Source organism: Astatotilapia calliptera, chromosome 13, assembly GCF_900246225.1.
Source record: "Astatotilapia calliptera chromosome 13, fAstCal1.2, whole genome shotgun sequence".
In the NCBI taxonomy this organism is placed as follows: Eukaryota; Metazoa; Chordata; class Actinopteri; order Cichliformes; family Cichlidae; genus Astatotilapia; species Astatotilapia calliptera.
Window position 1 is genome coordinate 29,666,198 of NC_039314.1, and position 23,692 is coordinate 29,689,889.

Genomic DNA, 23,692 nt, shown 5'->3' on the forward strand with positions numbered 1-23,692 from the left:
TGTGTGTTCGCTCAGACACATGGAAAATTAGAGGGAACATTGGTCCTGACTCATAACAATCATCACTAAAATCTCACTGACAAACTGCAATGAGTGTTATCCACGTAAACGCGTCAGAAAAGATCGCTTATTTATCCATAAAAGGAACGCATGCTCAATGGTTTTTCAGGGTCTAAGTTAGGAGTGTAAATGTTTAACCAACACTGAGAAACACCAAAAGCTGCAGTTCCTGTGGCGTCCAGCAGAGGCAGCAGTGAGTCAGTCTCCATAGACTCCCATGTTAAAACTTTCCAGCACAAACAAACATTTTTTACAGCCTGATACACAAACTGTTTGGTCTCTGTGGATCATTTTGTGGCTGCTTCAAAGTTAGAGTTCAGAAACGAATTACTGTGACCATCTTTTATATACAGTCTGTGGTTAAGCCAGAAATAAGGAGCTGTGGGTTTAATGTGCAGGCCTGGCTTCTGTTACTCAGAACTAAAATGAAGCTTTGTGGATCAGCACTGCAGGGACGTGTAAAGCGAACCCTGCTGACCCTCAGCGAGGAGTTTAAAACACAAACTGAGTCAACCTGAAGGCATGAGAGCGGAGGGGAAACCATCCACAGCCACAGCAGTGATACTGATCCCCCCCAGCATAGAGCTACAGCTGACCTCTGAGCATGTGTGAATAGTTTGTCATTTTAAACAGCTTCTTAATGGAGCTGCCTCTTTGCATGAAAGGTCAGCTGGTGAGTTACAGCTTGCTGTGTCTGTAAACATCAGCTACATCCTGTTTGTGAAGACAAACTCACAAACAAACGTAACAAGATAATGAAGCTCTAAAATCTGAGTCCAATAAAAGCCTCAGACGTCACAAAGTCGTTATTACTCTTCCTAAACTCGACGCTTCCGGTTTCTGCTCTCAGGTGGTCTGCAGACTGACACCGCCCACCTGCTCTCTGCTCCGCCCAGCTCGGCGCACAGAACCTAACGCACACCCTCAGAATAAGTAAAACCCACCAGGTGAGGCTTCAGGCTCCTCTTCTGTCATACCTGAGAGCTGACCCCACCCACCGACCCGGTGAGCCGGGAGAAGCTGTCGGTGTGACCGGCCGCAGCAGCTGCGAGCCGGCGGGCGGTGCGACTTGTTGCCGGTTGTGGTGGTGATGCAGGAGGTGGAGAAGGAGGATTAAACAGTAGAAAGCAGAGGGTGGAGACGGGAGGAAAGGGTGTGAGAGGCGGGTACCTGCCGTCGCTGTGCAGCTCCGACACACCGAGCGGAGTGGCCTGCCGCGATCACGGGATCCTGCTCCGCTCCTCGGGCACAGAGCAGCAGGGAGGCCGGGGGCAGGAGGAGGGCAGCAGGGGTGTTAACAGCGGATTTTCATTAGCAGGATTTTATTTAAAGAGGCAGGAGGCACCTGAAACCGCGCAGAGCTCCAGGTAAACACAGAAAACAGGAGCATCCGGAGCCAAACGCGTCACTCTGCGTTCATGTTCATCTATTTAATTATATCCGTAAAGAAACGAGCAAATACACTGAACGGGATTATGAAAGGATTAAAGAAATGAAAGAAATGACCTGTTTTGTATTATTAAACCTTCATTATAATCAGTCTAGTTTTTATAGGCCTGTGAAGTGTATTCATCACATTTCTGTGGTAAATACATGTTTAATGTGTGCAGCGTTAAACACAGGCTGTATAACAGAGATGACTCTGTGACGGGCATGTTTTATATCACTCATGAGCAGTGTTGGTCACGTTACCTGAAAAAAACAATCAGTAACTAATTACTGATTACTTATTTTCAAAAGTAATTAGTTACTTAGTTACTTTTTAAAGTAACAACCTGAAGAGGTGATAGAGCGATAGATCTTTCAGCCCAATTCTACTTTTTCTACATAATCCATCATACAAAATGTAATCAAATGGAAAAGTCTCTTTTTAAAACTTGTTTTATTAGTTTTAATCTTTTAACTTTATGCATCAAGCAAAAATTTAATTATCTGCAACATTCTCTGACTGGAAGAAATTAGTTTAACATTTAAACCTATTTTCTGCACATTCCAGCACATAAAATAAAATATTTTGTGTGTTTACACTCAGTCTTTCAAATAGATGCAAGTAAAACACAGCAGAAAATAAATAAAGTCAAAGACTCAGCGGTCCTGTTGCTCTATTTTCACCTGTAAAGCAGGAGCAGGGTAGGCGGAGGTTTACCCTGGTGCAGGTGTGCCGCGGTCAGTGGAAGAATCCGCGAGTTTCTCTGTGAGTTTCCCATTACGTCGTAGCTACTCGGTGCTTGTTGGAAGTTTAGGGGTTTTTCGCTGTAAAAAGAAGTTTTCTTCCCACGCACAGCGGACACTAATGTTTTTGTCACTTTTTATGGAATCAAACTCAAAGTAAGGTCAGTACTTCCACGCTTTAAACGCTGCACGCTCATACTCTCTCTGCACTCGATATGTGATTCATTGTTGATCTGCACACAGCTGTTGTCACGAACGGCGCACTCGCTTACGTCACTGTCATGAGACACTCAAAGTCCTCTCACGGTTTTAGTAACGCAGTAACGTCGCGTGCTTACGGGAAAGTAACGGTAATCTAATTACCTTTTTGCAATAGTAATCCCTTACTTTACTCGTTACTTGAAAACAGTAATCGGATTACAGTAACGTGTAACGCGTTACTGCCCATCTCTGCTCATGAGTGATATGTTTGTGGCATTATGGAAACACGTCATTTATAATAGCTTACATTTATTATCAAATACCAGAAATCACTTTTTTTACACGATAATAACAAGTTGAAAAATTCATTTAAATTAAATTAAGTTAAATTTTAAAAGCTGTATTAAAGTATGAAGGTATTTTAGGACCTGAGAATATAAGGGACTGCATGTGATGGTGATAACGATCATTTACTCTTAGATTAAAGTTGTAAATTTAAAGAAAAACTGTTTAATTAAACTGATTAAATTAAATGGCTGATATGAAAACTGACAGCTCTGGCCTGGCTGTGTGACGTGTCTCTATGGTGATGGGGGTACAAAGGAGGCGGAGCATCACGGTGAATGACAGATTTTATTTAGAAAAATAAAGCAACACTGAAATAAATGATCCACAGTAACTGCTCTGCCCGCTCTCCAACATCGCTTCATCCAAACAGGAAGTTTAACACAACAAATCAAACATCTGTGTGTGTGTGGGGGGTGTGTGGGGGGGGGGGGCAGCAAAGACCCCCAGCAGCTAGAAAACAGTGTTGCTGACTAAATCTGTACCAGCTGAAGCATCAGTTAGAGAAGTGAAAGCTCTTCCACACACTTTGACAGAAAATAGCCTCCTATTCTGTTTCTGTAGTCATGTGACTGCTCACCACATGACCCTCTGCCATTTTGGGCACTGACACTGCGGGGTCATGTCACAGGCCTACAGAGGCGTGTGTGACCCCTGGAAACTAGACGCTCAGAAAAATGTGCGACCCCGACGAGCTGGTGAAAAACCCCGACTGCTTTGATCACTGACAGATGCCGATGTCCTCAAGCAGTCGCCTCTCTAAGTGAAACTATCCCGTCTTTAAGTCTGACGTCATTCGCCGTTTCCAGATCCAAACTCCACTTCAGGTCAAAGTCAAACGAACGCTGCGGCATCACTGAGAGTCACAAACTGTTGAAATTCTTTCATCTTTTATAAAATGATCAGTGTTGCTGCTTTACCAGGTGTAACAATGACGTTTAACATCCATGAAAACAGGATTTATTACATTTAACGGAGTTAGAAGTTATTCACAATACGAGGTTAGTCATTAATATACTGCTGCTGGGCTGCAGTTACATCGTAAACTGAGCTTTAAAATGAAGAGTGGTAATAAAACCCGAGAGAGGCCGACAGTGAGCACTGACTGTTTTTGTTCAGATTGAATGGAACAAAATACAAAACATGTTAAAAATACAACAGCCTTAATAAACACAGAGTAGTTTGGAAGCAGGGTCCATCCTTCATCACTTAGAGACGGGATAGAGTGCCACTTCCTCATTTCCTGTTTGTGTAGTTGTAGACAAGTCAGCGTCCTCCACACAAGCTACAGGTGACAGTGGCAACCTGCTAATGTTCAAAGCAATCACGGGAGGTGTTTGGTGTGGCATCGTCTTTATGACTGATTTCACCTCCACCAACCAGCAACCAGACTCCAACCAGTCACAGGGAATCCACAGTTTCCCGTGTGACTGCTGTTTTTGCATCATGTCCACTATGATGGTGGTATTTACTTTTTCCAATATTCAGAGTTATAACCGTGCTCCATGTTTTTGTACATCTCTTTCAGTTTATTGGCTTTTTTGTGACATTTGGATGCAGAAATGTTTTTTAGGATTTTCATATATCAGGACATGAGAAATCATCTGGTCCTGATCAGGTCTTAAAATAATTAGATTCAGCCTCCGGTGAACAAAAGCATGTGGCACGTTACATCATGTTAGTATCTATTAAAGATAAACTAAACTAACTGCAGTGTGAAAGTCTAACTCCGCCCCCTGATTCAGCGGCGTGTAGCGCCTCCTTCTGAGTTGCGGTGATGTTTCTGTGTGACTCCATGCGTCTGTCACGTCACTGTGGAGCAGTTTTGTCCCACTCGTCTTTACAGCGTCGCTTCATCTCATTCATGCTCAGCTCTCTGAACTCTCTAACCCTTCCAAGCGAGCCGCACCCGTTCAGTGTGTAGCTAACTGAGCTGTCATGAACTTTAACCTTTCACCTGCTATCGAGGCCTGTATCTTGTGATTTTTGCAGTTTCTCTGCAGCCCATATCTGCAAACTGCCAAACCGTCTGCTTTTATAGACGTGCTCACACTTGCTGATGTAACAAACGGCTTTAACCTGCAACTTTTATGAAACTTATTCAGATTAATGTTGGAGTTTAGTCACCTCTGAAGCTGTAGATGCTAACAGTTAGCATGTACAGAAGATTAGTAGTACAGCACAAGCTAACAGCTCATGTGTGTTAGCAGCATTTAACTGCTATACTTGCTAAAACACACTGCTTCAGCTTTATCAGTCCGATCTTGTTTTGTTAAACCCGTTTTAACCAGTGAGTTTGATGGTTTGCTTCAAGCTTCCGTCCCAACAGGAAAAGCACCATGAGCTTTATCTTTTTAAAGAAACATTCAGGTAAAGTTTAGGGAACAGCTGAGGAGCTCAAACAGACATGTCAGATGACCAAGAGCTGCGCTATTATCGACATGATTTTCTCTTTTAAACACTATAAAAATATCACAGTCACATTCCACGACACTGCGCTTCAGCAAAGTACGCCTTTAGTTAAATAAAGGAAAGGAAGCCGCAGAAACAGTACGAAATGATCTGAACAACACTTTAAAACACAAAACACTGAAAATATCTTCAGAACAAAAGCGTTTTTGCAGGCCTCTCAGGACTCGCGGAGATTACACCGAAAGAATCTGACTGGAAATAAACTCTATGTACAGGCCACAATGAGCTCAACACAGAGACTGCAAAGGACGTCCCAGCATGTTTTCCCCAAGTCGGGCATCGGGCTTCCCGGAAAATCTGATTTTCAGCTTTTTAAAGGAAGAGTTTAACTAAAACTAGAATTTACAGCTAAAACACAGCAGTTGACTTTTTGGTTTGTTATTCCTGGTTTAGATATGGTTGTTGAACGTGAACTAACCCTGAAGGGTGTACTACGAAGGAAAGCTACATATCCAGGCTTTCTTTGTCTTAGCTGGATCAGCAAAGCCCCAGAGATAACAGAGATGACAGGTTATCAACTGAAGAAAGACGATTCGTGCATCATGTGACTCTTTTTTTTCTTCACAAAATGATCCCCGTGAGCGCCACCCGCTCCATTTAGAGATGTTATAAAGTGAGGATGATAAAATAGTAAGTAAAATATTATTAAAAAGAAATTAAATGTTTACAAAGAACATAAAATATAACAGCTAAATAATCTGAAGATTATTGGAGAAACTGATTAATCTGGTGATTTGTGTCACAGAGATTTGAATTGCAGTGAAAGATTTTGTGTCTGAGCGCGCTAAATGCTGCAGTTTACTTCTAAGCACAACATTACAGCAACATTACTTTTTGCTTCATTCAGCGCTCTTTGTAAGTAGATATAGAATCTATATCACACTGAAAACATGCCAGAAATAAAAGAATCGTTGACAACTTGGCGCTTCCAGACAATTTTAAACTGAAAATTCAAACATAACCTGCTCCTGGCCAGGTGATGTGTTCAGCATCAGTTGCCATGGTGATTTAGCTTGTAAAATAAGGGCCACATTGGTGACATGGAAAATTATGACTTTAAGCTCTACACAGTTCACTAACCCAATAATCTTCTTCGTAGTTACACCCCTCAGTTTAGAACATATCAGTGTTGGTTACACAACAAATAAATGAGCATCGTTTCAGCTCTCCTACTGCTGTGGTTCAAGAAGTCACAACTATGCAGGCCAAAAACGTTGTGGGCAAGAAAAGCAGCTTTATGTTTTTTATTCTTAAAGAAGGTTTGGATGGCTGTTCTTTTTACTGCCCCTTATTAGGTTTCTGGAAGCTGACCAATCAGGAAACAGTGGGTTTATGGGGGTGGGGGTGTTCTTAAAGAGACAGGAGCTAAAATGGCTCATTTCAGATAGAAGATGAACAGAGGGGCAGCTTTAAAGGCCGATACAAAGGTTTTGTTTTTCTAAACTGTTCATAATGACAAAAAAGATTTAAAAAATACTTTAAAGTTGGAAATGAGCAGAAAAACTGCTTGGTGCAGAGCCACATCCACAGCGATCGGTAATCACTGTGGGTATAAGATCGATGTCCTGAGATGTTCTTATTGGCACTGAGTCAGTGATTTCTTGAATTTATAGTTAGTTTTGGTTAGATGGGATGCACATAACCATCTTCATGATTTAACCTTTATGATTTGCTCCGGTGGCATCACATTGAAGTCTGAGCTGGAAATCCACATGCAAAGCAGAAACATAAGAAGACCAAGGGCAGGAAAGCACACGGTTTACTGAGGAATCACAGAATGAAGAATCTCCTCCCTCAGCTCAAAGTCCTCTCAGACACCAGAAAACCTCTAAAGGGACCCTCACCTGTCACAGGAGACCTTGGCTAAAGAGGCATTTTCATCAGTCTGACTGAACATTTCCACCCTCAGAGTCCGTGTGGCTGCAGTGTAATCAAAGATCAGACCTGCTCTCAGCTTTCAGGAGCTCTTTAAAGAGCAACTCAATGCAAAATATGAATTCTGTAACATTTCAACTCACAGCAGCTGCTTTCCCTTCACTCAAAACAACCAAACAGAGTGAGAGGATACACCTTGTTTCAGGTAAGCTGCTCTTTAAGTAAACTGTTTTGTTCGTTGGTAAAACAGCTCCAGGTTGGGTTTGGAATTTGTCTCCATCCATATCGGTACAAATCGGGTAAAATCTATAAACGACCTGCAGATTTACAATCTGATGAGTTCTGATGGCTTTTTCTGAACTGCACAGTCCCAAATATCTGCCTGGACCTTAGGTGGTCACATGGCTGCAGGTGTTTAAACAGGAGAGGGGGGTGGAGCTCTACGCCGAACCCGCCCCTGCACCTCCACCGCCGCTGCTGTTGGTCGCCTTCGATCGAGATGTGCGGGAACCACTTCGTCCCGTGGAAAGGAAAGGGCTGGACTCGGAGGTGATGACGATACTCGGGATTCGACAGAGTGCGCCTCTTGCACCATCTGTAAAATCACCGTTCTGTGAAAGAGACAAAGACGGTTATTTAAAACAAATGTGACTGATGCCTAAATCTGAGAGGGCAGGCATGCCATCGTAAACCAATCACGGATCAATGATAGCGCTAAATGACCACCGCTGGGTTTTTAGCGCCATCGTCGGCACAAAGCAAATTTGTAGGTAATCATTTAACAGCTGTTTAACAGGGATCCAGAGGTCACTGGATCCCTGATTCATGAGAGTCAATCCTCCGAACCAACAACTGAAGCCAAAGCGGGAGTGCTAAAAACAAAACCTGCAGTTCCTCTAGTGTCCAGTGGAGGCAGCAGTGAGTCCGTCCCCGAAGACTCTCATGTTACAACAGAAACAAACATGTTTCCAGCCTGATACACAAACTGTTTGTCTCTGTGGATGATTTTTTGTTTCATAGAAACAAAATGAAACCACCAAACGATGAATCCTGTGCAGGACGTGCGTGGTGCTCTCGTACAGATTTGCACAGATGGTTTGTTAATTCATCAATATTCAGATCATTTAATAACGTATAAAATATTTGTATTACAACACTGGTGTCACATTTTCAGATCTGTATAAATCTTTGGATCAGAATAAAATCGTTTCATCTAAATACAGATAATCGCTTACAAAACAACATAAATAAAAAAAGCATAAATTAAATGAAAGGGTCCTGCTTTCACCTTCACATCATTTACTGCACCTCCACCAACAGATGTGACTGTAAAAGCTGTTTGTGAAACTCACATTTGAACTGCTGCTGCGTTCACCTGCTCCTGCCGTGGGAAGCTTAGTGTCACAGGACGTCTAGAAGAGAAACACATGGACTCATACTGTGACTCATGCTGCTCAACACCAACAGTTCAACATCATGAACCATGAACGACAATGAAGACACAAGGAAAATGGTACAAATCACCTATTTAATCCTAAAATCTTAAAATATATGTGCAAAGTTTTCTATCTCTGAGAAAAGTTAAAAAATTGTAGATCAGCCGTTGTTACGTATATGTTATTATTGTTAGGATGCCTGGGTCGTTGACCCAGGGTTTTTGAGTTTATTATTATTATTATTTATAATTTCTAGTCTTTGGTTCCTTTGTTAGAGTTCTGTCTTTTGGTTTATGTCTCTGTCTTCTCTAGTTGCTCTGTCTCCCCTGTCAGCTGTATCCCCTTGTCTAGTTCGCGTCTCTGTGTATCCTTAGTTCCTATATCCCCGTGTCTAGTCAGTGTCTGTGTCTGTCCTGGTCCCACGTCTCTGTTCCCTCTGTAGTGCCTGCATGTGAGTCTGTGTCTTTGTTCAGTCTGTGTTTTGTGTTTCCTGTTTTACTTTGAAGGTCTCTGTCTTATCTCAGTGTGTTCAGGTGACGCTTCCTTTGTCTCGTCAGTTCTGATTTGCCCCAGCTGTGTTTCCCTCCCGTTACCCATTCCCTGATTGCTCCCTCTGTGTATTTAAGCCCTGTGTTTCTCTGTGTCTGTGTTGCGATCTACCGTTTATTTAGCTGTGTGTTCTGTCAGTCCTCTGGTTTGAGTTTATTTTGGTTTTTTCCAGTTATGTTATGTTTGAGTTCAGCATTAAAGCTATTTCAGTTTACGTTTGTCTCTGGAGTCTGCATCTTGGGTCCTATTCCTGTCTGCACACAGCCGTCACTTAACAATTATGGCTGTTACTATGAGAGAAGATCTATTAATCCTGAGTCTTGGCAAATTAACACAGAGGCCAAAACATTAAACATAAATTAAATAAAGTCTGTAGTCTCTGTAGATTAAAAAAGCTCAATACATTTAAAAAAGTATTTAACTTCCGGTGCCGCTCTGAGCTGGCAGCCAGTATCAGCAGCTCTGTTCTATTCTATTCTAAAAAGCAAAAATAAAAAAATACAATGGTAATAAAAAGTTAAAACATAATAAACACAAGATAATAAACAATTAAATAAAATAAAGTTTAAAATAAAGACTAAAAATCGATTGCTAAAGATAGTAAAACACGTGTAGTATTATGTGGTTAATATTTTACAGATGAATCATACTAACACTGGTATGTTCTCAGTAATGATATTTATTCTGTCGTGTTATCGCAGCTGTGATTGTGAAACACGTTCTCACATCGTCATCATTATATTAGGCCTCCGGGTTGGATTGTATTGTCTGTCTGTGTGAATTCACTTCCTGTTCCATAGGGGGCGCTCTTGAGTTGTCCTGGTTTTATTTGTGGATTTCAGACTTGTTGTTTTGAGCCTGCGGCTCTTTGTGTTTGCAGCATTTACAGCGCTCAGTTTTGAATAAACGAATGGATTTTCTTTTTGTTTCGTCCTGATGGCGTCAGCGGTTCGATCCTCTCTGTGACACTTTCACAATTTATCCACTATTTTACATCTTCCGTTCTCTGAGTTTACCTTTTCAAAGATGCCCGAGTCGTGGCTCTTCAGCTTGGACTTGAAGCTGGATGAGGGTTTGAAGTCGGGCAGCTCGGCGGTGTCTCTGCTGATGTCACAGGAGACCTGACGGCTGGCCGGTCTGGATCCCAGACTGGACAGGTCAGCCTCGGTGTCTGTCAGACCCTGCAGAGGTTAAACGGACGCTCCTGAACATTGACCGTTTTTTAAACTTCCTGATTAAACCGTTTCAAGCTTACCGATTCGCTGTCAGAGGCAGAGGAGAGGCGGGACTTGAAAGTGCTCTGCCGCCTGAACTGGCTGCTGATGTCAGAGGTCTGGCTGGTCACAGTAGAGCGGCGCGTCGACACGAAGCTGCTGCTGGTCGAGCGGATGTCACGAGGACGGACGCAGAGCAGCACGCCAAGACATGGGATGTACTTGGCCAACGCTATCCTGCAAAGAGAGGTCAAAGGTCAGTGTGGAGTCTATACCGATCAGTACTTCAGTGGCTCATGCAGCTAATGCAGTGTCCAGTCATTTGTGATATTTAGTCTCCTTTTCAGCTCACTTCCTGTTTTATTTTGAACTGCTCACAGCCCGTGCACTGATTTTTAAAGCACCCGAAGGTCACAGTTATCAGCCTCGTCTGATTCTCTGAGTATGCTGATGATGAGATGTTCACAGTGAAACTGAGTCACAGCTTGTAGGTTTACTTCTGAGAAACTCTCTCCTTCCTGTTTTAGAAACTGATCATGTGATGGACCTGCTGCCAAATAACCTGATCAGCTGCTACATGTTTTATCAGGTGTCACTAAATCGAAGGTCACATTTTTCTGAAAATTGAACATTTTCTTAGTTTAAACATCTGATATGTTTTCTATGTTTTATTATGAATAAATGTAGATTACACTCTGTACATTTATTTAGAACTGGGGCTGCAGTCAGTCTTTTACCTGTGAAATGGGGTTTACCTGTATTTTGGGTGTGTGATGGCGTAGATGATGGGGTTGTGGATGGCCGAGGCCTTGGCGATGATGGCGGGGACAGAGTTCATGTAGGGTGTCAACATGTCTGCGTACCTGTGAACCAGAACACACCGGTTAATGTGGGGCTCGCCGGGTTAAACGAGCATCGGTTCAGACAGTCGAGCCCTGCTGCTCCTTTCACACTCGGTTTGTATCCTGGGACTAAGCAGCTCTGCGTGACTCACGGGTCGAATTTGAACCTCAGCCATCTCTTAATGGCTCCACCCCCCCACCCCCTACCCCCCAGTCTGAAACAACTCGCTTCAGCTCCTTTTCTCTTTGAGGCCTCTTAAACTTTGATTGTCCAGCTCCTGGTATTTAAGATCATTCTCCAAATTGTTTTTACCATTTCAGTTACAGTAAAGTCACTTTTTGTATCCTAATTTTTAAAAATATGAAGCAAAACAAGAGGACCTGACAAAATAGGAGCTTTTTAAATATTATTATTACTTTTTAAAAATGTTTTGTCATTTAGGACTTCAGCTTTTTGTTTTCTGAATTCGTTTACAGCGTCAGCCACTCTTTCTTTCTCACCAGCCTCGGCGATGAGCTTGGATGAGAAAACACTTTTTAACAAAGATCTTTCAAACTTTAAAGCCGCAGTGGACAAAAATGTAAATGAGCTGAAATAAACGAGCCACATTTCTCTAAGAGACGGAGAGCGGCACCTAGTGGCCATCAGCGACACAAAGCTCAGAGTTTTGTTGTAGTTCGACTCAGATGACACACACGTTTTCATAGGTGTGGAGGTTTGAGTGTTTTACCCGGCGAAGGCGGTGAGGGCCACGGTGGAGTACGGCGACCAGGAGATGACGTAGAGCAGGATGACGATGAGCGCGATCTTCGCCATCTTCCACTCGTTCTGCAGCCGATGGAAACTCTTCATGGAATCACGAGTGCTGCCGTGACTGTGAACACTGCCGTTAATCTTCCCCACTGCCCTGAAACGCACACGAGCTTCAGTCAGTCACTGAAGTCAGGCACAGCTGAACGAAAGACATCTGAGATTCAAACTGACTGGTTGGTGGTGCGAATGGCGCGGAAGATGAAGATGTAGCAGTAGATGATGATGAAGAGAGGCAGGAAGAAAACGAAGATGAAGAGCAGCATGGTGTAGGCTCTCACAGACGGCGTGAAGGTCATGTAGTCCCACGTACAGGAGGTCATCAGGCCCTCAGGGACGTAGGCGCCTGAAACGTTAACACAGAGAGAGGTGGTTCTTTGGACCGCCGTTTTTATCTGGATCTTTGTCGGAAGTCTACCTGACATTAAAGTGTTATTCAGTCTGATAAACGCTGTTACTGTCACGTGCTGTCGTATACAGTATTCTAAATGTGCTGTGTCGCGTGTCCTCACTCCAGCCGAAGAACGGCGGCAGGCTCCAGCCCAGCGAGTAGGCCCAGGCCGCCACGAGGATGAGGAGGGCCCGCTTCCGAGACAGCACTCCAATGGATGTGAGAGGCCTCGTGATGACGAAGTAACGGTCGATAGCGATCACCGTCATCGTGATCATGGAGCAGATCCCAAACAGAGCGCCACAGAAAGCATACAGCTCGCAGCCTGCAGGCAACAGAGAGGGATTAGAGTCGCTTTAAACTTCTCTTCTTTCCTGTGACAAATAAACCTCCTTCGCTCAGCGTCTCTCTGAGCGACTCAAACACAGCGCTCTTCTCTCTGAGCTGAAAGTTACTGGTTCACATCGTGGTGGAGAAGAATGGAAAAGAAGCTGCAGATAGAAAATAAAACAATCAGTCATTTTAAGCCCTGAAGCTCAAATTCAGTCACACGTCGGACACGGTGAAGGAAAACACCTGTGAAGAGGCAAGAACATCTTTAGGAAGGCAGAGATTGGTCAAGAGGTTTCTACGCAACAATAAGGCCATAAGACAAACATGTGTGTTACCAGCCTCTGTCGTTTCACTTACATCCAGCAGAAGGCAGTGTACGCGTTTATAGACAGACCCTGAGTGAAGTGGGCCCCCCCACCTTCGCTACGTTTGTGATGCTAACATTTTCACTGGTGCCGCTAAAGGTTTTTAGGGGTCATCCAAGGTCAACCAGCCCCTTTCCTTACAGTGAAAACATCACAACATTACAAACACTTTTATCATGATCACACTCTTAAAAGCAAAAAAATGTAACAGTTACAATCAACTTTGTATTCTGTCCGAGAAAGAAATACAAAAAAAGAAAAAAGGGGGCGTGGCCTGACTGACAGGTGGCTGTAGCTGCTAGCTGTCTGTTAGCTTCACCTGAACTGGTCCGTGTTTGTGCTGTTGGAGCATTTGTAATGAGATCATCTGTAATATCAGCCATGCAGTTGGTACCTTTCTCTCCAAAGATCCACCTCTTGTGCATGCTGGTGGTGAAGAAGATGGGTGACTGGGTGATGCACATCAGGAGGTCAGTGATGGCCAAATTAATGATGAACATGTTGGGCGGCGTGCGCAGGCTGCGACTCCTGCAAAGACATTTTAAACAGAATTAATTTGTTAATTACAGAAAAACTGCTGAAAAATACTCGAACCTCCCACAAACTGCTAACTTTAACTAAGTGATATTGTTACATTAGTGAAATTCTGTCTTTTACAGAAAATAAAACTGAATTTTGAGCAGATGATCCAAATCTGAACAGTTTGATGTTTTTCAGTAATGACTGAGTCTGTCTGAAGGAGAGCACTCAGGGCTCCTTCAGCTTGAACATGAACGTTTAATCAATGACGCATTCGCCTTAAACCACAGCTGATTGTAGCAGAAGAAGGATCGATGCCCATCCAAGGAACAGGCAGATCGATGCGCACATCGAATTTTTCTTAGGTGGAAAAGCTTCTTAAAGGAACTCCTGAAATCATTGTGCTCATTGTTTCTCTGCAGACATGGAAGAAGAAAAGAGCTGCTCGATAAATGAGCGGCAGCTCGTTCCAGACAGAGGTCCTGATTTCCTACTTATCCCAGCATGAGGAACCTCTGATTAAAGCCTTACGGGCCGTCCTTTCTCTCCGGTGCTTCTGCAGCTGCTCATGCGCTTCATCCTCAAACACTATACCAGCGTTCTTTTTAAAGACCGTTCATTTCCAGCTCCATCCTTTTCCTCTTGGACTCTCTGCTCCTTATCCATCTTATACTTTCCCTCAGACCATCCATTAAGCCTACTTTCTTCTTACTGGGCGACTTCTGTAAGCCTGTGAGCCTGTCTGTAGCCAATGAGCAGATAAAGAAATCCTGGATGAGATGAGTTTGAGTTGAGCCTCTGTTAACAAGTAAAGCTAAATCTGTTTAGTCGTTTCAGGTTCCAAATATTTATTCTGGACTCTCCTGAGGCAGCTTTCCATTACTCAGAGTTCAGAATAATCCTTCTTTATCTGATCCTGGACGGCAGGTCCAAGAGTAGAAGTGAGAGTTTTTAGAAGTGTCGGTCGTGTCTAATATGATTTCATTTGAACAGGAGACGTTTGAGGGCAGAGATGAGAAATTTCAGACTGTGAAACATATAAAAACTGTTTCAGCTTTCATGCTGTGTTGTGCAACTATTATTCTACGGCTAATTAACCCAAATCTGAAGATTACCTGAGATTTAACATGTGACACCCTGTGTTATCATTTGATCAGTGTAGAAGCTTCTTATATATATATTACAATGCACACATGAAGTTACTACAGTTATCACAAAGCAATAAGACTTCACACTGTGCAGCACCGCGGTTACAAATAAATACATGAGTGAGAGTTTTAGTCAAGTTTAGATTAAAATAAAATGAACAGTAACTGTTTTTGGGGCCTAAGGCTGCATTTTCACCTGAAAGCAGCACGGTGATGAGCGTACCTGCTGAAGGCGTAGATGACCAGGAAGTTCCCAATCATGCCCGTGATGCCGATGGTGAGAATCACGGAGCCAATGGTGTAGTGGGCGTGGTCGGGCACATCCACGGTGGGGAATGGGCGTGGCGCCTCGGGCACCATCGCCACCTGCAGGACCGAACGCAGAATGACAAGAGAACGTGACACCTCTGCAAAAGCAATTGCGAAACTTTCAGCTGCTTCCTTCAGGGGGTCACTATCTGAAAAGAAAGAAAAAGACCCTACAATAATACAGAGAAAACCTCAACAACTAGACCACCCCCCTATGAGCAAGCACTTTGGCGACAGTAGGAAGGAAAAACTCCATTTTAACAGGAAGAAACCTCCGGCAGAACCAGGCTCGGGGTCTGCTGGAGCAGCTGGGATTGAGGGGAGGAAGACTGTGACGCGTTGTTAACGTGTGAACAGCAGCTTCTGGAAGCTTTTAAGGTGGAATGCTTCCCTGCATGTCAGTTAGTGTAAGAGCTTTGTTTAATGAAATGAAAATGCAGTAAAAAGTACATACGACAGAACCATGACACAGAGATGCAGGGCTGAGATATGATGGTCGTATTTAGAGACAGGCCGTCGTTGTTTAATGTCCCAGTTTTTCTTGTTGGGAGGTCTAAAGCACCTGTGTGAAACAAAAGAGCCTCACAAACACACCCCAAACACGACGAAGCATTTCCTGTTTCCTGTTCAACTAAAAGTCCTCTTCAGATTGATCTTAAAACACAAATACAGATTTAAACCTGCAGCTGGAGGACTGATCGTTTCTAAAGACTAGAAGAGAACGCGAGGCCAGAAACTCCTTCCTGTCGATGATGTTGTTATTCCACTCGGAGGAAAGCCTTCACGCTCACAGACTTCACTAATCACTAACCGGCGACCTAAATCCTTCCTGACAGGCGGCGTCTTCACAGGTCTGTCCATCGCTGTTTCTAATGAACCTCCTCCGAGCCTCCTCCCTGTCAGGCCTCAGATCAGTGCCAGCAGAAACATCAGGAACAGCTAATCAGAGTTGGAGGTTGGCCCGAGGAGCGACTCGAATTATTGGACTTTTAATAAAGCGGTTTAAAACCCTGATGGACTCTGGCAGGGAGACGGACGCTCCTCGATCATTTCTGCAGGAGAAAACTTAAAGCAGAGCCGAGAATGAACTGAAATCATCTTGGTGTACAAACTGAGCCTTTTCCGCGGAGGGACAGTCTAATGAAACGAATCAAACCTAATCAATCGAATGAAACACCAGAGATCCTGAATCGATGATCTTTGTGTGTCACAGCCTCAGTTTGTGTTTGTGGATGGCAGCGAATCAGAAACCCACACAGAGGCGTTATGAGGACAGTGTGGGGAGGGCTGCAGATGTTGAGTTTTGTGTTTGGACTCTGTTGAGTTATCTTCAGGTTGTTTCAGGACCTGTACGAGCACGTGGTGAAGAACAACCCAAACGTCAGATGTGAGCGTGTCCTGTAACGAATAGAAACACTGAAGATGTCGTGATGTAATATGCGTGCACGTGCAGATGAGCTGTGTGAGGCTCCGTGTCTCTGTTATCGTGTTTCCTGAGAGGTCGGGTTTTTTGGATGTTTGTTTCTTTATCAGAACAGTTTGTTTCCAAAATAAAAGTTCAGCATTAAAGCTGTGTTTGAGACCACTTCCTGCCGCCAGACTGCCATTTAACATGCCGATGAGTACAAAGGTGGAACCTGTGACATCAGCATCTGTGGGTGGGGCTACCACAAGACCGTCATCCGTGATTGACAGATGCAGCAAACAGATTCTGTCTCCGACTGAAACGAGCCACACGTCTGTCAGAAACGTGGAAGAAGAGTCGTTTAGCGGTCGCGTCCACACGCGTCTGATTCTGGAGGACGGGTGGATCCGTGCTGACGTGGCAAAAACCGGCAACATGGTAAACTGCAGCTGATGCGTCACAGCCGGCATCACTGCGTTCTCCACAGAAATGGGATGAAACGCGACACAAGTCTGTGCTGCAGTGATGAAACATCCACTGTGGGGATAAATGCTGAGTGTGCTGCACACAAAACACTGCAGAGTAAACTCAGCATGATGCATTCAGGTCCTGTGTTTAGCAGAATCACAGGCTTGGATGGGGGACACACACAGCAGTGGTGTGAGCTGTCCACAAACTTCTGGCCCCGAGTATCCAGTGGAATAACTTGGATTATGGATTGTGCAGAACAGAACAACGTATAAATGATTCTTGGCTTGTTTTCAGCCGTGAAGCAGTTTGGACACGGACACACACAGGTCAGCGTTGGCGTGTGTGACGCCGATGGTTCCTGTCTCCTGCCGTGACCCATGAATGCAGTCGCATCCACCATCAGCTGTTCTCAGAGCCCCGCCTTCGATGATGATGGCGTCTGACAGGTTGGGACAGGAAGGGAAACGTTCAGCTCAGGACGGACGGCCTGCCTCACACAGAGACTCGGAAAAATGACAAAACATGACACAAAGCAACGCCTCCATCACTCCAGCCACTTCATTAGGTACACCTGTTCTGCTGCTCCTTAGCACGCCAGCAGCTCGTTGGACATAATTGAAGAAGAGCTGCTGAAGTTCAAACGGAGCCTCAGGATGATGAAGAAAAGTGAATAAAGGGAGAAATGAGCCGCGGTTGGTCAGAGCAGAAAGGCCAGGCTGCTTCGAGCTGATGGTGAGGCAACGGGAACTCAAATAAGCACTCATTAAAACCAGCATCTGCAGAAAAGCGTCTGTGAACCTTGACGCAGATGGACAGAAGAGCACAGTCCTGTAGCAGGAACAGCAACCTGGACAGCAGAAGATGGAGAAACGTTTCCTGGTCTGTGAGTCAGTTTAAAGCGTGGCTCCATCCTGCCTGTATCAGTGCTCAGCCTGCTGCTGTGGTGAGGGCCACGGCCTGTCTGAGTGTTGCTGCTGACCACGCCCATCCCTTTCTGACCTCACTCAACCATCCTCTGATGTCATAGTTCACTCAGACGGCTCCACCGTCACAGATCTCAGTTTAACAGAGCAGCTTTGAGATGTGGAGGAACAGGAGGGTCTGACCAATGATGTCATGATGATGTCATGTCAACATCATTCAAAACCTCTGAGGGGTGTTTCCTGCAGCTTGCTAAACCTGATCCATGAGGAGCTAAAGCAGCTCTGAAGCACACCGTGTAGCAGCAAGGATCAACCGGTGAGGTGGAACGCAAGAGCAAACGAGCCGGGAAAAGCAGGAAACCTCGACAACGAGGAGAATAAAGGTCAACGAAGAAGACTGACGAGGTCAGGCGTGGAAACCGTCACAGCCTGACTGTTATTTATTTTTACGTCTTCAGAGATTGAATAGAATAGAATAGAATGACCCTTTATTGTCATTGTACATACTGATGATCTGGACAGTTCCGAGCACATGGACGTGAGGGACTAACATTAAAGTTTGTGTCCCGGCTGGTTTTCACCATCAGTACTAGTTAGTTAAACTAGTGCTGGGACATGGTGTAAAATCAGCCGTTGTATGTTGGTACTCTCTAGAGACTCTGTTGTTTCGGTGCTTTGAGTCTCCTTCTGGGAGGTCTGAACACCCGGAGCGCTGCGATTCCTTCGGCGCTCGTGTGGAAGCTCCTCCTCCGGCGACTTCCACTGGGACGTGACATCGTCGTCTTTACCGATCAAAAAATCCGAAGCTGAATCCGTTCCCGCAGAGACAAAAGTAGTGCAGTAAACTGTGGAGGATTACTGAAATGAGAGATAAGGTTAAAATGCAAAGTCACACGGGGACGTTTGAATCTACATGCTGCTGCAGTCTCAGAGTCGTTATTATGAAAATGTTTTCCGTCTCGTCGGCCGTTTCCGTTTCGCCGCGAGGCCACAGATCCTCCCTGCTGATGAACTCCGTGGAGCGGAGCGCGCCCGTCACAGAGGATTCAGAGTTTCACCACGACACCCGAGCGAGGATCGCTGCAACAGCAGAAATCCTCCCCTGCACTCACTGAGACGCTGATGCGTGCATCTACTGCTCATCTGCCCACATGTGCAGTCACAGAAGTCTGTTATCAGTGATCATCATTGAAGATGCTGCTTCACCTGTAATCACGTCTAAATTCAGCAGCTCAGCGTGGTTTTCATTAGTACTACTGATCACTGCTGAGAGCAAACATGCTAGCATCTTCATGTTTGGGTCATTTTTCAATAACACTTATATTTACAAAAGCTTATTTCCTGTTACCTCCTCATTCCACTGTATTTGCAGCTAAAGTCAGTTATTTAAGTAAAATACACTTGAATTTGAATTACAGAGAAATCATAAATATCACCAAAATATTCAGTCTGATTGTTTCAGTAATAATGAATCACATGCTGTGCTGGAATAAACTCCTGAATATAAAAAACTATCATGACACATGAAGCAGTATTTCAGTAATAAGCATTTGTAATAATAACTTTTGTTATTATTCCCACAGGAAACACTAAAGTCAAATAAATGATACGATAATCACTACATTAGGAAACAAAATATTATCAAATATAAGTCATATTTAGATCATATTTGTAGATGTAGATCTAATTGTAGAGACTCCAGTATAATACAGATATAAATATATATAGCTGACATGAAGGTGCCCCTAAAACACGTGTGCAGAGTTTTCAGCACACGTGGTCTGAAATGACAGCAGCGATGATGGAGCGCATGAATGAAGGTTAGCCTCCTCTAAGTGCAGGACGATACGAATGAGCGGATCAGTGCGGGCGTACAGCGGCTTAATAATGAAACACAATCAGTGTTTTTAGTCTCGCTGTAATTACAGTCGTGCTCGGATCGCTCTGCGTGGAATTAATGCTTCGCAGCTTCATGCGTGCTCATTATCGTCCCTCGTCTGCTCTGCAGGGACATTTTTCCCGTCCTCAGAGATCTCACGCTGTCTGTTAGAAGTCATCTGAAAGTCGAGGCTCGCGGGCTGAAGTTTGGACAGGAGGAGACTTATCGGTGGGTCAGCTGATCACAGAGCGTCTTTGTTTCTGCTGCTGTAGACTCAAAGAAAGAAAGGAGCTGTTCTTCCTGGATGAGGAAGATGAGGAAGAGGCTGTAAAAGCTGAGATCAGCTGACCTGAAAGGTTAAAGTTCCTGTCCTTTCTGTTCCCTCTACGTCTTGGGTCAAACATCTCCAGCTGGTTTGGTTTTCTGCACCTCGTGAGTCTGCTGGACGCTTCACAGCAGGCTGAAGGTCCTGCTGCTTCTCTCTGCAGGAGCGCTGTGCTGCTCGTATGACAGAAAACTGCAGGCACTAGATAGAGCGACATCATCTACTGGTGTCTGTTCTCCAGTTTCACGTGTGGGTTTCTTTTAAAGCCAGACGTTATCCCCACTGCAGCCACAGACTGTATGACACACCACAGATACCCGCTAATTAGTGCTCAATAACGTCCTTCCCTGAAACCTGCAGTTCCTCGGGCATCCAGCAGAGGCAGCAGTGAGTCAGCCCCATAGACTCCCGTGTTAAACCTGTATCGCAAAAATAAACACATTTACCACCTGATACACAAACTATTCTAGTGTTTATAGATAATTTAAAGCTTGCATCATTGGGGGCGTGGCCTCTTTGACCGACAGGTTAATGATGGTGGCACAGGCGGCTGTAGCTGCTAGCTTCACCTGAACTGGACCTCCGGACCGTGTTTGTTCTGTTGGAGCATTTTTAATGACATCATCTGTATTAATTAGAATAATTTATCTGGTCTCTGTGTCTGTGTGACGCTTCCACACAGCAAGCAAGCTAACGTTAGCTGATAACTTCACGCTCTCGTCCAAAGGGTGAAAACACCAAAACCAACGAGTGATGTCGCTGTGGTTCATTTTTTATATACAGTCTATGTAGATTAGCTAATGGAAGCCTGCCTCTAGTGTGGTGGTAACTAGAGGAACTGCAGGTTTCAAAGTGAACAGCAGGTGTTTAAATGAATCTGCAAAACTCGCTTCATTCACAGCGTGAACAAACGATAACGACCAAAACAATCTGTGTGGACATAAAGAAGGAAAAATGCAGTGGAGCAAGTGCACAATATAAGAGAGCGTTGCACGTGCTCACTGGCAGCCTTCCACTGCTGCATAATCCCAACACAAAACACACATAAACAAACACACAAATGATGGCGAAATGTTCCATCTGAGCACGCCGTCCACGTCTTATAACAGGATCAGACGAAGTCAGACTGTGAGGAAGAGCAGTGCAGAAAATCCACATCGCAGGCTTCATGTGGCTCGAATCTTCCAGAGAGGAGACGATGATGAGACCACAGCTTTCCTCATTCCGACACATGATTTACCCTGCGGCTAATACACTAATGCGAAAACACCAGTAATACAGTGGACATTTATTCTTCATGCTGCAGATTATCTGAAAGTGGAATCTGATGGTTTGCTTTGGTAAGATGATTAGAGGAAGCTTCCACAGTCCTGTCTGTCATCAAGATCAATAATTACGTTACAGCTGATTTTTTAATGCAACAAAAAAAAATCTTAGTTTGTTCTAAAAACATAAAACACAAATAAATCTATCAAACAGAACCTGAGTCTGCAGAGAAACATCAATAAAATAGCCTAAACGTCTCCCTGGAAGCACATCTGTCTTCACACTGACCGAACTGGAACAGGTTTCAGTGTTTGAACAATGAGACAGAAAAATTCCAAAGAAATATAAAAGTGGAAACTTGAAAATGAGCTGAAAATCAACAACAATCAGAACCGACTTTGTATTTCTGCAGCTGTGTTTCACCACCAGACACGACCCATCTCTCAGATTTTAATCGACAAATATTGGAACAACTGATCAATATGTTTCTGGAAAAAATAATCATTAGCTGCATCGGTGACTTTCACGTAACGAGGTTAAACAGAGCGAGGAAAAAGGCACATGCTTTTAATTTGAAAAAAAGAGATCAGATGGTTCACAGCGCTAGGGCCTCACGCTGGATATTTCTGAGCGCACAAACACACACACACACACACACGCACACACACACACACGCACGCACGCACGCACACGCACACACACACGCACGCACGCACCAGAGGTGGGACCAAGTCATTGTTTTGCAAGTCTCAAGTAAGTCTCAAGTCTTTATCCTCAAGTCTCAAGTCAAGTCTCAAGTAATGTCAGGCAAGTCAGAGTCGAGTCTCAAGTCACTGGTGTAAAAGTCCGAGTCAAGTCACAAGTCTGAAACTTTGAATTTCAAGTCCTTTCGAGTCTTTAAAAAAAACGAAAAAAAGCATGTTGCAGTTATGCTAAATGTAAATATTAGACCATGTAATTTTTAAATCTGTGTTTTTCTCAACACATGACAAAATAGTGAACTTAGAAAATATACACAAATTGTGAAATTGCACCTCTTTAAAATGCAGCTCAATTAAACCTAGCTCCAAGAATAATTTTCACCGACAGTTCTGAGATAAGCTGCATGTTATTCTTGGATGCGGTTGTAGGACCAGCTTTAAAATCGCATGACAAAAATATCATACACATTAAAAAAAAACTGTATCACCAACGTAGCCTGGACAACATTTGCTAGTTAGATGAAGTCAGCTATCTCATCTTAGCATATTTATATGCATATTTATAATCATACGGTTCTTGGAGTGAGTGCATACACTCATGAAGTTTAGTAACTTCCGGTCACTGCAACAAGCCCAGGTACAGTTTACCGACGGATGGGTGCAGGACCTTGAAACGCACCGTGTAGAACGAAAGACCATCGTACGTATCATAAGTTTACCAGTCTCACAAATCGTCGTCATAAATACACATTCGTTAACCGTTTATTAATAGGACCTTTGAGCTCAAGTGTAATTAATTAGCAGTGGAAATAATTTCTGGTAGCATCACAGAAATGTAGCAGTGACAATAATATTGTATGCTGTAATCGTACTGGGCAATTAGTGATACAAAACAACTGTTTTATCCTGTGAATAAAAGTATATGTTTTTGTCAATGTACCATAATAACAGAAGCGAAACGCAATATTGTGTCAGGACAATTCACTATTTATGCACAATAAATAAAGGAGCATAGCGCGACAATTTCTGTTCAGCGCCAGACTTGCTTGTAACCTATATCACCAATTATGTTATGAAAATGACGTATTAAGTACTAAAAAACACTGACCTTTGTGTAAATGCTTGGAGCAGACTAACCTGTGAGCTGGAGGGTTCTGGGACGTTATATTTGATCTTTGAATGGCTGCAATCCAGTCGCATCTTTGTTACTTTGGAAACATGGTTCGAACAATTTCTCTTCAACGACGTAATCCGATAACAACCGATCTCTTTACCCGTCGGCTTCCCGTGGCTGTCATGCGACCGGCTATTGCAGTTAATAATACAACAGCTTCTTGACATTTTTGTGTTTCTTTTTATCGCTGTGTAACTGATTTTAATTGAAAGCCTGCGTGCGCTAGTACTTCTTGCCACGAGTTCCCAGAATCCTTTGCGGTTCTACCCGTGAATGACGTCACATTTTCAATCTCTATATAATATGCATGTTAAATTTTATATTTGGGGTAAAATATCAAGTCTTTTCAAGTAAACCGGTTCAAGTCCAATTCAAGTCCCAAGTCATTGGTGTAAAAGTCCAAGTCAAGTCACAAGTCTTACAACATTTTTTCAAGTCAAGTCTAAAGTCATAAAATTAATGACTCGCGTCTGACTCGAGTCCAAGTCATGTGACTGGAGTCCACA

At 43.7% G+C, this 23,692-nt stretch overlaps 1 protein-coding gene across 3 annotated transcripts in view; it reads right to left on the reverse strand.

Annotated features, from left to right (window-relative positions):
* Nucleotides 1-3,917: 3,917 nt before the first annotated feature.
* opn4a (opsin 4a (melanopsin)) overlaps nucleotides 3,918-23,692 on the reverse strand; it is a 28,637-nt gene continuing 8,862 nt past the window's right edge. For all 3 annotated transcript variants that reach the window (XM_026190649.1, XM_026190648.1, XM_026190651.1), the window contains 10 exons: nucleotides 14,957-15,099; nucleotides 13,461-13,594; nucleotides 12,490-12,693; nucleotides 12,152-12,323; nucleotides 11,898-12,074; nucleotides 11,080-11,187; nucleotides 10,366-10,561; nucleotides 10,127-10,291; nucleotides 8,478-8,537; nucleotides 3,918-7,736 (listed from right to left, as the gene is read on the reverse strand). In XM_026190649.1, coding sequence (XP_026046434.1) covers nucleotides 7,566-7,736; nucleotides 8,478-8,537; nucleotides 10,127-10,291; nucleotides 10,366-10,561; nucleotides 11,080-11,187; nucleotides 11,898-12,074; nucleotides 12,152-12,323; nucleotides 12,490-12,693; nucleotides 13,461-13,594; nucleotides 14,957-15,099 — 1,530 coding nt within the window. In that variant the 3' untranslated portion in view covers nucleotides 3,918-7,565. The remainder of the gene's footprint in view (nucleotides 7,737-8,477; nucleotides 8,538-10,126; nucleotides 10,292-10,365; nucleotides 10,562-11,079; nucleotides 11,188-11,897; nucleotides 12,075-12,151; nucleotides 12,324-12,489; nucleotides 12,694-13,460; nucleotides 13,595-14,956; nucleotides 15,100-23,692) is intronic.